The 15,724-nt window shown below is 39.0% G+C and overlaps 1 protein-coding gene across 2 annotated transcripts in view; it reads right to left on the bottom strand.

The window, feature by feature from the left end:
* LOC124616685 (uncharacterized protein C18orf19 homolog A) overlaps window positions 1-15,509 on the bottom strand; it is a 70,450-nt gene extending 54,941 nt beyond the window's left edge. For both annotated transcript variants that reach the window (XM_047145017.1, XM_047145018.1), the window contains exons 1-2: window positions 15,191-15,509; window positions 14,590-14,872 (exon numbers count right to left, since the gene is read on the bottom strand). In XM_047145017.1, coding sequence (XP_047000973.1) covers window positions 14,590-14,872; window positions 15,191-15,320 — 413 coding nt within the window. In that variant the 5' untranslated portion in view covers window positions 15,321-15,509. The remainder of the gene's footprint in view (window positions 1-14,589; window positions 14,873-15,190) is intronic.
* Window positions 15,510-15,724: the final 215 nt, after the last annotated feature.

Below are 15,724 nucleotides of genomic sequence, written 5' to 3'. Positions count from 1 at the left end.
AGCTTCCTCAGTAGCTGGAGTATGGCGAGTCCATGGACGACCTCTGTCAATTGATGGTGGAAGGTGATAACCTGACTCCCAAAGGCACAGCCCCAGATGAGAAAACACATTTTTATTTGGATGGCGTCAATGAAGATATCTGGCATCATATTCACAAGCAGCAACACTAGCCCGGTTATCAGATGCATCGAGGACCAGAGGCTTATCTATATATTCATCATTTGTGTATGTGTTATGTCTGCCACACTGGTTTAGAGGTTTACAATGAGAAAATGCAATGCGTGTACACATATACATGGGATTCTGTCACGGGTGTGCTACACCGCTCTCAACTAGTCCCTGTCTGGGGGACAGGGCTTACAGTATAAACAAGCCATCAGTCCTGTGCACTGTTCCACCTAATGCGCATTACCCTCTCGCAGGTATTCTTCTACATGATTATCCCGACACCGCTAATTGTGAAATATTCGGTTTCGAATTACACTGTTTCATTAACGGTAATAGATGTGATGTTTCCACAATCCCATCGACAGAATAATAATAATAATAATAATAATAATAATAATAATAACAGTGATGGATTGAGATACATACTAAACAGTATGTGGTTACCAGACTCAGTGTTGAAAGGCATAATTAGTGGGACCACGGTGATAACTCATAGAAATAGTAACTGAGTTTGGGCGTTATTCACAAAGAACGTTGCTAGTCCTACTGGAAACATAAGGCCCTAACGAAATGTAACTAACCTTAACAAGGCAAGAATAATAGTTGGTACTAATCTATGGGACCATTGGAGGAGGGTACAAAGAAAACAGGTTTCGCATCTAGTAGAGGAAGTGGTGCGAATAAAGTCACACCTGCGACATGGAAAGAGCTTCTTTCAAAGCTGACCAATCTTCCATATCTACAATTGCAGTATGTAAGTTCAAATGTTTTCTAGAGGATCCGCTACAATCACTGTTGACTATTAAGATGCCAGATACCACACCACTTGGACTGCATTTATGAAATAAAAAACATTTACCCCAACCCAGGATCAAACCATCGACCTCCTGCATGCTAACCCAAAACTCTACCGATTGCACCGACAGTACAGTACAACAAAAATGTACCGACAGAGGTAGTTACCATATGTGTGGTTACAGTGTTGCCAGATTGACACACTTTAACATACTTTTTCTGTCGCATATACTTTCCGGCCGAAATTTTGCGAGAGACATTTTTTTATTGCTGGCATGTGGGGAGTCACGCTGCGAAGCTCGAGTGCACGAATTTCGCTTCACCCTGTATATAGGGTGTTACAAAAAGGTACGGCCAAACTTTCAGGAAACATTCCTCACACACAAAGAAAGAAAATATGTTACGTGGACATGTGTCCGAAAACGCTTACTTTCCATGTTAGAGCTCATTTTATTACTTCTCTTCAAATCACATTAATCATGGAATGGAAACACACAACAACAGAACGTACCAGCGTGACTTCAAACACTTTGTTACAGGAAATGTCCAAAATTTCCTCCGTTAGCGAGGATACATGCATCCACCCTCCGTCGCATGGGATCCCTGATGCGCTGATGCAGCCCTGGAGAATGGTGTACTGTATCACAGCCGTCCACAATACGAGCACGAAGAGTCTCTACATTTGGTACCGGGGTTGCGTAGACAAGAGCTTTCAAATGCCCCCATAAATGAAAGTCAAGAGGGTTGAGGTCAGGAGAGCGCGGAGGCCATGGAATTGGTCCGCCTCTACCAATCCATCGGTCACCGAATCTGTTGTTGAGAAGCGTATGAACACTTCGACTGAAATGTGCAGGAGCTCCATCGTGCATGAACCACATGTTGTGTCGTACTTGTAAAGGCACATGTTCTAGCAGCACAGGTAGAGTATCCCGTATGAAAATCATGATAACGTGCTCCATTGAGCGTAGATGGAAGAACGAAACTAAAATGAGCTCTAACATGGAAATTAAGCGTTTCCGGACATATGTCCACATAACATCTTTTCTTTATTTGTGTGTGAGGAATGTTTCCTGAAAGTTTGGTCGTACCTTTTTGTAACGCCCTGTATTTTCATGCTACAGCATGTAGGGGTTCGAGCCAAACTATTCAAACTTCAATGTGTAGTGCCCAGTATCGTCGTACATGGCATGGACTCAATAAGTCATTGGAAGTCCCCTGGAGAAATGCTGGGCCGTGCTGCCTTCACAGCTGTCCATAATTTCCAAAGTGTTGCTGGTGCTGGATTTTGTGCACAAACTGACCTCTCAATTACGTCCCATAAATGTTTGGTGGGATTCATGTCAGGCAACATGGGTAGCCAAATATTCACTTGAATTGTCCATAATGTTCTTCATACCCAATTCAAATAACTGTGACCCAGTGAAATGGCGCACTGTCGTCCACAAAAATTCCATTGTTGTTTGGGCGTATGAAGTCTATGAATGGCTCCAAATGGTCCCCGACTAGCTGAACATAACCATTTTCAGTCAATGATCAGTTCAGTTGGACCAGAGGACACATTCAATTCCATATAAACACAACCCACACCATTAAGGGGCCGCCACCAGCATGCACAGTGCCTTTTTGACAACTTGGGTTCATGGCTTTGTGGGGTCTGCACTACACTCAAAATTGGGACTCATCTGACCAGGTCATGGCTTTCCAGTCGTCTAGAGTCCAACCAATATGGTCATGAGCCCAGAAGAGGCACTGCAGGCACGTTGTGCTGTTGGCAAAGACTCATGTTGGTAGTCTGTTGCCGTAGTCAACTAACACCAAATTTCGCTGCACAGTCCTAATGGATACAGTCATTATATGTACTACATTGATTTTCGTGGTTATTTCACACAGTTTTGCTTGTCTGATAGCACTGACAAGTCTGTCGAAACACTGCAGCCCTCAGTCATTAAGTGAAGGCTGTCGGCCACTGCATTGTCCACAGTGAGAGGTAATGCTTGAAATTTGGTATGCTTGGCACACTCTTGATACTGTGGATCTCTGAATATTGAATTCCCTAACAATTTCCTAAATGGTACGTCTGATGTGTCTGGCTCAAACTACCATTTTGCATTAAGTTTGTTAATGCCCACTGTGCAGCCATAATCACATTATAAACATTTACTGAATATTTATTTATTTATGCATTTATTTTACCTGGCAAGATTAGGGCCTTCAGGCCCTCTCTTACACCTAACCAGGCATACTCAGATTCAACAAATTTCAGTTTCTACAGAACACTAAGGACATATAACATGTTATACAGTATTAATGTTAAAGAAAAAAATAGAGATTATAATAGTAGTACAATGATAATTATAACAATCAAAAAATAATTATAACAATCAATAATAATAATAATAATAATAATAATAATAGTAATGACTATGTATATGAAAGTAAACATATTTTTCTTTTATGAATGTCAGTCCTATTGCTAGTTGGGAATTTTCTCGTTATACTCTTGTAGCTTGTGAGTTATTCTCAAGCAGAGACATAAGAAGATAGAATGGGGTGAAAGAGATATAGAAGAGGTAGATAGGTTAGAGGAAGAGAAATAGAATGGTAATAATTTGAAGCTATGATGGAGAGGAGAAAGAAAGAGATGAGGGGGGCACAACAATGGTAGCTATACCGTCCCTAATATGTAAGTCTTGAGTTGAATTCCCTAAAAATTTCCTAAATGGTACGTCTGATGTGTCTGGCTCAAACTACCATTCTGCATTAAGTTTGTTAATGCCCACTGTGCAGCCATAATCACATTATAAACATTTTCATGTGTATCACCTGAGTGCAAATGACAGCTCCTCATGTGTACTACCATTTTATGCCTTGCGTATACGATACTACTGTTATTTGCATATGTGCACATCGCTATCCCATGGCTTTTGTCATCTCAGTGTACACGTTAAAAACAAAAACATATGGTAAAAATAATCATATTCCTATGATAAATCTGTCGTCAAAAAATTGTATACAAATGGGTTGATCAGCTGTGGCACATGATAAGTAGACCACAGACCTTTTGTTAAAAGCTATTCTTTTCCTGAGTTCCTAGTTTCCAATAAATTTGCACTTATGCATTTCATGACTAATTAATCTTGAAACCATTAATTTTATAGCACCTAAAAAGGCCAATTTTGAAGCTGACAACTACCTTAGCTTTAAAATCCTAAAAGGAAACTATTTCTTTAATGTAACATAACATTCTAGTATTTTCAAAAGATTAGAATTGCTTACAATGATTGAAGAGTACTGAAACCGATATTTGAGGGGGGGGGGGGGGGGGGGGGGGGGAATCTGTAGCTCATAGAATTCTGGCAGCTGCGTGTTTATATAAAGGAAGATATTCATAGGCCTTGAATTGACCTCATATAAAAAGACACATACACAAGGGGAGAGTTAAAGCTGACTAGCCATTGTGATTAAAAAATATCTCTCTCTCTCTCTCTCCTTTGTTAAACACAGAGTCTCAATTTATACAAGTGAAGCAATTGTCGAATAGTAATAGTAGTACATAGTGTACTGATGGATGTATAAAGTGTAATATGTTCACCGTTCAAAGTTTAATCTAGTTTCAGTGTGTGAATAGTTCAACCAAAGAAAATTGTGAAAATAATTAGTTCAAAGGCTAGTCGTATAAAACAGGTGGAAAAATTATAGTCTGCCAAGCTTGCAACAGTGAGGTTAGTGTTTATGCTTTTTAATTCTTCCTGCCAATTCAGGATTGTGAATTTCTTCTCATATATTTTGACAACAACAACATTTGTGTAGCAGATCATTTTGTAAATATTATTTAAAACATTACTGAGAGACACAGCGATCCAATTGCTTCCTTTTATTATAATTTTTAAGGTGATAAGTTCAGTTTTGACATAAAGAAAAAGTAAGCAAAGTCAAAATGTCATACCTATAGGACAAATTGCACACCAAGTTTTGATTTTTTAAAAGTTCTGAGTTGCAACAAAAATCTGTTCCGTGACAGGACGTTGGAAAATAAAACTGCTAAACTGTGTCATTTTTTTTATTTTGCAAAAATTAAGTACCAGAGCCCTTAACAACACAAAATAATTTTATACACACTTCTGTACAGCATCCTGTTTCTTTCTGATATCAGGCCTTGAGTGATAAAAAGTCCCACTTAACTCAGCATGCTGATGGGGCATTACATAGGGGCAAATTTCGAATGAAAATCAAAACTGAAGTGACTGCTTTTAACATGAATCTGACGAGTTGTACAGCAGAGCATGTAAGGCTAGAATTCGCTATGGTATATTAATTAATCTCTGTGGTGAAGAAAGTTCTTTTTAAGGCACAATCAAGATACAGACATTCAAAGAACAACTTCCAGATATCCCCTTGCCACCTGAACCAGTTGTTATCTGCTACAGCACATGGTCGACAGCAGCAAAACAATTCCATAAACATCTCCCAGCAGTCCAGAAGGTAACTGAAGATCTACCGGAGGATGCCACCTCTGTATCTTCCGCAAAACAATTACTGAAAGAGTCCCAGTCCAATAGGATTCTATCTCTACCTCTGGCTAGACCACAGATGGCTCCCCTCTATCCCATGAACCTCTATATGCTCCCCCCCCCCCCCCCAATCACCCTCCCTGTCTCTCTACTTGCTCACAGTTTGCACCAGATATCAACTTTATTGTGTCTGCCACAAACCAAAAGTAAGTAAATGATGAAGAAAATTTTGTTTTGTCATGATATGTTTTTTTGTGAATTGCGGCCAAGGCACTGCTGGTATTCTGTTTTTGGCTGAAGTATTTGTTATAAGATAAATACTACAATGGTTTTTAAGAATACATGGTAGAAATATACAAAAAGTGTTGGTACAGTTATTGAAGAAAAGTAGAAATTGCCTTCCAACGTATATTACATCATAAGGAGAAGGGGTCCTTGAATTCTACATTCAAGATAACAGTTAACTACTTAGGAAAGGGATATCAGAATAGCATCCAAACCACACTCATTGAAAGCAGAAAATTTTAAACTTTGAAATTTAATGGGTACAATACCTTCTGGTGCCCTAGAGCAGGACGCAGACCAAAATAATGTTGGAAGAGAATCATGAAATAACACAGCAATCACAAAATGGAATCATTTAAGAATAATTAAACATTTTGAATGAAGATTTATTGGACTACGGTGTGGTTGCCACTGACAACCAAGTAATAACTGATTGACAAGAAAAAGTGCATTGGTAAATCCATGTACTAAAAGCCAACAATTAAAAAAGGAATATATTTTTGATGAATTACAATTAAAGTTAGCAGCTTTACATATGACAAAGAAGAGTATTAACACAGCTAGTCTAAGGAGTCACAGCTGTTATGTACGACAACAGTTTTTAACAGGAGATCGGTGACTCCGTAGCAGCTAACAATACAAGTGGCAGTTGCTCCAAATTCTGCCACTGGAAGGAAGGAAGGATGATAGGGGTTTAATGTCCCACTGACATCGAGGTCATTATACATGGTCTACAACTACACAGCATCAATGAGTTTTTTAAGTGACGCAGCATATTCTGTATCATGATGTAGTGTGCTGCATGACAAAGTTTGGTACGAGATATTTATGCCAAAGCAATTTTTTTTAAATTCATGGAAGGTATATACAAAATATGTCAGGTCAATTACTAAAGAAAAGGACAAATTGCTGTATGACACTGCCTTCCAGCATATATTGCATCATAAGGAGAAGAGGTCCTAAAATGCTGGATTCAAGGTAACAATCAACTAGGTACGAAAGGAGAAGCAGGTTAAGATCAAATCTCCACTGACTGAAGCAACTGAAATCCAATATGAAAAATACAGTGGTAATATCAGTACATCCACTGTGGATGACAAACTGCAACTGTGATTTACAGTGGTAGTTAGGATGCACATGATTTTAGTGAAGAGGGTATTTGAACTGATTCACCTTTCCCTCATTAAAATCAACAAATAAAACAAAAAAAAAATATTGTATGTCTGCTGTGTGAAAAGTCAATAAGTCAATAAGCAACACTGAACATAGGACTTATGCATGATTACTTTCATGTTTTTACCCTTAACAAAACTGAAGTTTACAGTTTAATTTCTCGAAAAATACACTGTTCAGTCTAGCAGAAATGTTCTATGTAATGATAAGACAATGGAACACATGTTAAAACTGAAGGAAACAAGATGTTTAAAATATTGACGGAAGTACAGAGTCAAGTTTAAAATCACTGTGGGCCTCTGAAGTAACTAGGGCAACAGTTCAATTCTTGGCTCCAACATCTTGAGATCCCATACACTCAGCACTACTGTACTTTGGAGCAGTAAAAGTTGTGGCTGAGAGGAATAGAAGAGTTCTATCACCTCTCACTTCCCTCCATATCTGCGTGCCAATGAGAAGCCTTTGGTCTTGTCCATCTTGCTTGAGCTCACATTGTTGTCACAGTCATTTCCATGATGGGTGCCATACAGAGGACACTGTAAGAAACAACAGCTACCAAACAAAAAACTATCAATAACATGGTTTGTATAGCAATGCTGTGCTCCATTCACACTGCTGCTGGCACAGCTTTGCAACTATATTGCTGCCCTGTAGCCAGGCTTTACTTGTGTACGTACTGAATGGAAGTGTCTGTCCGCGAAGAGAGCAGCGATTTTCATTGGGTACTATTATTGGATGCGAGTTAAGATGATCCAAGTTCCAAGACACAGAGAGCCTAACAAAAAGTGTTGTATACAATGTATACGAAGTTCTTTGCAACCTTAAAAACAATGTCAGAAGAAAGAAATACTTACTTGCACTGTGGGCAGCAACAGCAAAGGTGTGGAGTGTTTCACTACAAACTGTACAAAGAATTTTTGCAGAACCATGAGCAATGGAAATGTGTGGTCAAGTGATTAAGTTTCAAACTGTGTGTGTGAAGATATTAGTGAAAGAAGAACTGTCACTGATTTGCATGATTTCCAGAAAGATGATGTTCATTGTACTGTACTGGAATTTTTGACTGTGGTGAGTATCCTACAAGACAAAAGATAGCAGATTTTTAAACAATAGTTGTGCTTTCACAGGGGGCCACCATTCGAGCGGAAGAATTCTGAAATCTTTGGTGTTTAAGTACATAAGGTGCAACAATGAAAGATGCACTCTAGAGGAGAGATCTGATATTGTAGCAGCTTGGGCTAGTTTTCTGAGAAAAATTCATGTCATCAGACCAGAAAATCATCGTCACCCTAGCTCAATCTATACCACGCGAGAAAGCACATCTGGCAGGATTCGAAGGCAATGGCAGGTTGAAAGTATTGATTGCCAAACGAAAAAAACGCATTGTCTGTCATGATGGATCACATTAACATGGCTTTTTCAAAACCACAACGCTAATATTTACATCCTGAAAAGCCACTGATTATCATGAAGAAATTAATGGCAATGTATTTAAACACTGGTTTTTGGATTTTTTACATGGTTTAGAAGAGGGTTGTGTGGTCATCATAGATAACAGCAGTTATCATTCAAGGAGAAAGTTCCTAATTCAAATACAAAGAATGAAGAAATTGCAGTGTCTAGAACAGAAAACTATTTCAGTTTCTGGCCATTATACAACAGCAGAGATGTTGGAGGAAGTCACATGCCACAGTCACCTTTATAATCAATATAAATTTGGCAGATTAGCAGCAGAAACGGTCCAAAAGGTTGTGAGGCTACCCCCATGCCACTGCCAATACAGCCAGACAAAAGATATGTGAGCCCTAGTGTAAGGAAGGGTAGGATCCAGAAATCGCATTTTCAGACTGAAAGATGTGGAGTTATTTGAGTAAGCAAATGTCACAACAGAAGACTGGAGTAAGTACACACCCAACCCCGAAAATCTGCAAGAAAATGGCTTCCCGAAGGAAAGCACCTAAGAAAAGTACATGGAAAGCCTTATCATTGTTTCAAATGACTCCTCAGATAACGTATCTTCAGGACAACTAAACAGCAATAAATTGCATTAAATTTTATGTCCCCTGCTCCAACCCCTCACAAAGCTGTGAACACTGTTCCCTCTCTCTGTCCGTCCCCCCTTGCCACTATCACAAAACACTGTCATTACAAGGTTGAATGGCCTCTGGGTGTACAATGCCTGTGCTGGTACGTTTGTCGGTGTTACTTGTAGGGACTAGACGACCTGTTTCTTCTGCTTTGTACCGAGGTTGAAACTAACGTGCAAAGTCGCAGAAGGCTTAAATGTTCACTCAATAAAAGCTAAAATAGGTTTATAATTTAATAGATAAGAAAAATTATGTATTTGGCTGTAATGTTAAGTCTAAAACAAATGAGAATCCATTAATATGGGGAGGCCGCTGTTTCACTACAGTATTTTCTACGCATTTGCTGATGTATGGTTTTGCAGCCATAATAAATTGTTTAAAATAAGTCACTGTCTGCTTCTGATTCTAAAATCATTAATGCAATGCGCTTTACATTAATTTCAGGCAAAAATAATTTTCAAGTGAATGTCATGTATGAACTTTGCATACATGTGCCAGACAGCATTGTCTGTTGGTGTAATTTGCCAGACGTGGCTTGACACGTGGGCTGAAAGCTTCCAACTTGTGGCAACTAAAGTGAGAACATGAGAGGGGAAAGTGTGCATAACAGGTGGAAGAGATGCTTCTACACTTACCCCTCCAGCTGCCTTATGGGCATTATTTAGAAAGTATTCCAAAAGTCATGGCTGCCATGTACGATTATTTCTGAAAATCTCCTGTACATTTGGGTGGTTGATGACACTAAATGTTAGTTGCTGCGGTAATGCCAATATTTTCAGAGCTTGCTTGCCATGAGGAGATACTGGCATATTCAAACCAGTGGTCCACTAGCTTCTGCGTGCAAATGTACAACTGCACTTGTCCAATATGCACCATATGACAGTCTGATGCCTTCATGTTTGATGCATCTAGTATCTTCAGATAAGAGGTCTGTGCTGGTTCATAAATAGCACTAGTATAATCAATTTGTGCTCTTAAAAATACAAGAGACGAGACATGTCAGTGGCCTATGCTCATCTGCGTTTTCAAATGTTTCATGATTTTATGCAGTTTCTTCTTAAATCTTTCAGATGTGGTAACCAAGTCAATTTCCCATCAAAGATTAGGCCCAGAAATAATATACATTTATTAAATTTTAATTTAGTGTCCCTCATTTTGAGATATGACGGCCACAAAAGCGATGTGAACAATTAAAACTTACACAAAGCACTTTCTAAACTGAAAAACATAAAATCAGTGTTTTCTGCCCTTTACCAGTTTTTAGATTGTCAGCTGAATCAATCACATAACAGTTGCAAATATGGACCAAAAAGCTGAAGGCTGCAAAATTATTCATGATCTGGGGTCGACAGAAGCATCCGATCCAACACGTCGGCTTTGACCCATGACGTAAGGGTGTTGTCGTGTGTGACGTCATGACGGCGCGGAGTTTGGTTTGAGTGTGGCTGTCTCCAGTTCTGTTTTATCTTATTTTATTTACTTTTCTGATCTGTTCTTTCTATCTCGTGAGATTTTTTTTTTTTTTAATTAAAAACACTTATTACTTATTTTAATTATCTATTTCCTCGAATTTCTGTTTTAGTTTATTATATTTATCTTTCTGATCTGTTCGTTCTATCCCGTGAGATTCTTTTTTTAAAAAGACCAAAAACACTAATCAGCTACTGAAGCATCTTTATCTTCTATGGGTTGCAGGGGTTACGACCCCTGGGGAGGTGGGTGGGTATTCATGCATGGCTGTCTTCACTTACACGTTGTAGCTACGCAAGGCGTCTAAATTTGTTTATATTTAGTTTGCCCCCCACCCAAAACACCCCATTTCCCGCACTTGTCCCGTTAGTGTCATTAGGCTTCTTATGGAAAGTGTGTGCGTTTGTTTTTGTTTCCGCCATATTTGTGACGTCATGGGTCAAAGCAGACGGGTGGGATCGGACGCTTCCGTATTTCCATGATCTGTAAACACTTAACAGGATTCCTTACTATGAATGATACACTGATGACAATTGCAGCAAAAACAGTTATAACTGAAACACTCCCATTCTCTCTTGAAAATAACTGCGAGATGGGTATCTTTGACATAGTAGCAGAAGTAATGTTTCCCACGGATGGACTAAATAAGAATTGGCAGACTTCCATAAACACGGGTCAAGTCTGTGGTACCACCCAAATGCTCTGACTCATGACGTAATTGTGTTGCTGTGTGTAGCATCATGTTAGTGTGGTGTATCTGAAATGGACTGAATAATATTGCAGGAGTTAGTGGCAATTTATTAGTGACTTATTGGATAGTGGCAGTTAAGGGCAATCGAGTCATTTACAGGTTTGGAATTAGTAGTCTTGTGCATTGCTTACAGTTGGAGATTTAATTTTACGTTTTGTTCATGAGCAGGTCTGCATGTTGCAATGGGGAACAACACATTGTCCATGATTAAGTTCCTACAGTTATTTGGTTTAACTGCTGCGTGTATGAAGTTTCTCATTTCAGAGGAGGTATGAGATCGACCAAAATTGCTGCATCTCAGACCAGGGAGCAATGTGCGGTGTTGTCAGCAGGACAATGCATGGCGTTCTATCTGGAGGGGTTCTTGGTTCACGAACCCTAGCTTGGACATTAGAGTGTGGTGATGAGTAGTCTTTTTGCCATCACTAGATATCAGAGACAGCAAAGGACTTGGAAGAGCAGTTGAACGGAATGGACAGTGTCTTGAAAGGAGGATATAAGATGAACATCAACAAAAGCAAAACGAGGATAATGGAATGTAGTCGAATTAAGTCGGGTGATGCTGAGGGAATTAGATTAGGAAATGAGACACTTAAAGTAGTAAAGGAGTTTTGCTATTTGGGGAGCAAAATAACTGATGATGGTCGAAGTAGACAGGATATAAAATGTATACTGGCAATGGGAAGGAAAGCGTTTCTGAAGAAGAGAAATTTGTTAACATCGAGTATTGAGTTAAGTGTCAGGAAGTCGTTTCTGAAAGTATTTGTATGGAGTGTAGCCATGTATGGAAGTGAAACATGGACGATAAATAGTTTGGACAAGAAGAGAATAGAAGCTTACAAGATGTGGTGCTACAGAAGAATGCTGAAGATTAGATGGGTAGATCACATAACTAATGAGGAGGTATTGAATAGAATTGGGGTGAAGAGGAGTTTGTGGCACAACTTAACAAGAAGAAGGGACCTGTTGGTAGGACATGCTCTGAGGTATCAAGGGATCACAAATTCAGTATTGGAGGGCAGCGTGGAGGGTAAAAATCGTAGAGGGAGACCAAGAGATGAATACACTAAACAGATTCAGATGGATGTACGTTGCAGTAAGTACTGGGAGATGAAGAAACTTGCACAGGCTAGAGTAGCATGGAGAGCTGCATCAAACCAGTCTCTGGACTGAAGACCACAACAACAGATTTGTGTGTTGGCTGAATTTGGTTTGTATGCATGGTTTTTTTTTAATGTAGTATGTGTGCTTTTGTGCATAACTTTGTGTTTCCTGTATATTGTAATTTGTGTTAATGCAATTTTTCTTTAATGCAAGTTTTCTGATTTTTTGGGTTGTGTTGTTAGTTTGTGGTAATTATATTGGACTGTGACTGGTATGGATCATGGAGTTTGTTTCACCTATATTGGCGAGGTTATTTTATCAACATTAGTTATATGGAAGTGTCTTGGTTCGTAGTACTGTGGACCTTGTGTTAGCTGTATAGGCCACATCAAGTGAAGTGTTTGATACCTGTATTGTCGAGTTGTGTGTGGTTTTGTGGTATCGTGGATTTTGTTTGAGCTACAGAATGGAATTTCTAGAACTAGGTTTTGAAGCTATCTATTGATCTGTGGTATCATGGAGTGACATCATGAACATCAAATTGTTTAAGTTTGAAACAAGGATGTTCATCTTGGTATCACAGGTCAAAGCCAATGGGTGGCACCACAATCTTCAGCTACGAAGCTGTAGGAGGAAGTCATCCAAGCAGTTTTGTTCTCCTTTAAAGAAAATGCTGAAAGATGGAACAATACCAAGACAACATGAGATGGCAGCCAACCACTGACTCAAGCATCTTTTCTTCACAGCATTGCTCTAGTAACTATTTAATTTTGTATGAGTTATGGCATGTTTCAATACAGGAATCATTATTGCCTACTCCAAGCAGTGGGATACTATACACGAGGCCAGATTTTATTAAAAGAACTCTGGAGCATATATTTATGCCCAAGCACAGATGGTGCAACATGGGGCAATGAATCTGGTTTGGCCATGGGACTGTTCCTTGTCTCACGCAGTGGAATCCATCTCCTACTGTGAGAATTGGTTGGTTGTACGTTTCCTCATAGTTGGAAACGCAGCTTTACCTTCTTGCCTCAACAGTGCTGCAGATGATTTGGAACACTGGCAATCTTGTCTGCAATTAAGAAGTACTCTGTCACGAGTTGTAAACAGTAGTGTACTCACCAAGATACCCTTTCTAAATGCGACCGTATGAGGAAATTTCTTGTTGTTACCCGAATCATCCTTGCTCAATTTTAAGTAGCTGGTTTGTAATGGTTAATGGAATTCAGACATTATTTCCAAAATGACTTCTGCTCTTACACTTTCAAAGCACTGACGGTTTCTGACCATGGGCTAAAAGAGAACTTCTGCTGGTCTCATGTCTGTCACTTATTTCCAAGCAACATATCCCACTCCACTCACAGGACACTTTGTCTTTTAAGCTGACTGGATGATTTTGTGTTGGAGAAATGTAGAACAAACATGGTCACTGTGCTGGTGGCAACTTCATTTTAAACTGTTACCCCGGTGTCCCAACATAAGCACAATCTTTGACTGGCACTACATATTCCAAGAAACATTGGGGAGAAAACAAACTGTGAACTCTACTGAAGGCTTTCTGGCTCGCCACTTAAAACACTTCTCATTGGTTAAATAAGATTTACAGGATAAGTGAAACTGAAATGTTACTTAAGATAGATTTTCTGCATTTATCTCACAGTTTTCATTTTTATGATGAAAAGTGAGTTAAATAAGGCACAAGTGTAAACACTAAGCTACATTACTGATTAGCCTGTTACCACAATGTTTACTTGGCAGTCACATTTATTAGCTTCACCAGCTCGCAACCAAGTTACCATCTACTAACCTAACCTAGACATCAGTTATGCTAGTACAGATCAAACTGTCACCACAACCAAGATTTTGACAAGACACTCTAGCCCAAATTTAGAGTGTTCATAACATTTGATTGAAAAACTAGCAGCAGGCGTTTCAATATACACATTAGCTCCAGCCAATGCAACATACATTCAACAGAGAGCATTACACATAACGTGAATTTAGTAGATAGTTCCTATTGCTTCATGAGAAGATTATGTTAATAAAAACCACATATAAGCTACTAAAAATATAATAGTTGTTTCATTCTATAGCAAAAACATTAAAAGCAAACGAAAGTGAAACTTTTAACTTAAATTTACATGTTTACAAGTAAACAACACAATCAGTATGTAAACAAAGTAGCACCACCCACGTGCTGTATAATTTATTACGAAATATTGCGTAAGCCAAGAAAAAATACCTTTTTGCTAAATAGTAAAATCCACCAAACCAGCCAATGGACGTTACAAGATGCACTGGTACTAAAACATACCAATACTTCTTGTACATTACTTTAAATTTCTGGAATATCGAGAGTTTCTTTTCCTCTTCAGCTAACTCTGGGGCACCTGTTTCTTTCGCGTTCTTGTCGGGGCCAGTGGTGTAATGTCTCCCATTCCAAACAGGGAAATTGGCGTAAGTACATGGTTCTATTTTCCGAGGGCATCCATTCACGTACGACCAGTGATGGTACGGGAGTCTGTCTGGACAGAAGCATAAAAGACAATTATGGCACTGGAGTCTATCTGTACAGAAGCACAAATGGGGAAGATTTGGATACCAAGTTTTAAGAGAGATGTCTACAACAGAAAAGGCTGGTCGAAAGAAATGGATTTATCGTTTGTGAGAAATAACAATATCATTCAATCTATGGTTTACAAAACGTGTAAGATGTGCATCAAAGGCAAACAGTACTCTTAACTTGGCTCTTTAAACTTTAATCTGGTGTTCGGGGCATTTGTCAGCGTTAGTCACTCTCACTCTATGTATAAGAGTCAACATCTTTTATGTCGTTCTTATACCTGCATATGTGTAGGAGATTGAAGTTCTCGCCGTCGTTAACACCCTTCTTGAGTAAGCCGCAGTTATTTCAGCCCATGAGGTCTTCAGCAGGCCACATTTGGGATTAGTTACGCCTAGCACAAATTTCATTACACTGTATTTAATCGCAATGCACAACAATACGTTACGCCAACTGATAACCTGTTACAAGATGGGGCAGCATATCTAGATTTATCACAGCTAACGCAAGAAACCTTAATCCGCTTTTACAAACAATAACATATCACACACACCACAACTTCACAGCTGTATTCATAGATACTATAGAACGGATTAGATAGGCAAAGACATATTGCATACAAGATGGTTTAGCTTCTGTCTAGGAACAGCAAATTTTGGTGCCGATAGGATGCGTTCGACTGCCCTTTGCTATGTTGTTCGTAGCACTTTCGGGTGGCGGACGACGAAACCTTGCACTAGTCTTCTATGAACTATTCCGAGGTATTAGTTATTGTGCTTTTATGGTAATACAGATAAAATTTGAAGAATAGAAA

The sequence above is a fragment of the Schistocerca americana genome, chromosome 5 (genome assembly GCF_021461395.2).
Source record: "Schistocerca americana isolate TAMUIC-IGC-003095 chromosome 5, iqSchAmer2.1, whole genome shotgun sequence".
Classification (NCBI taxonomy): Eukaryota; Metazoa; Arthropoda; class Insecta; order Orthoptera; family Acrididae; genus Schistocerca; species Schistocerca americana.
Note: the sequence above shows the minus strand (reverse complement) of the source record. Positions and strands in the feature narration are given on the sequence as shown.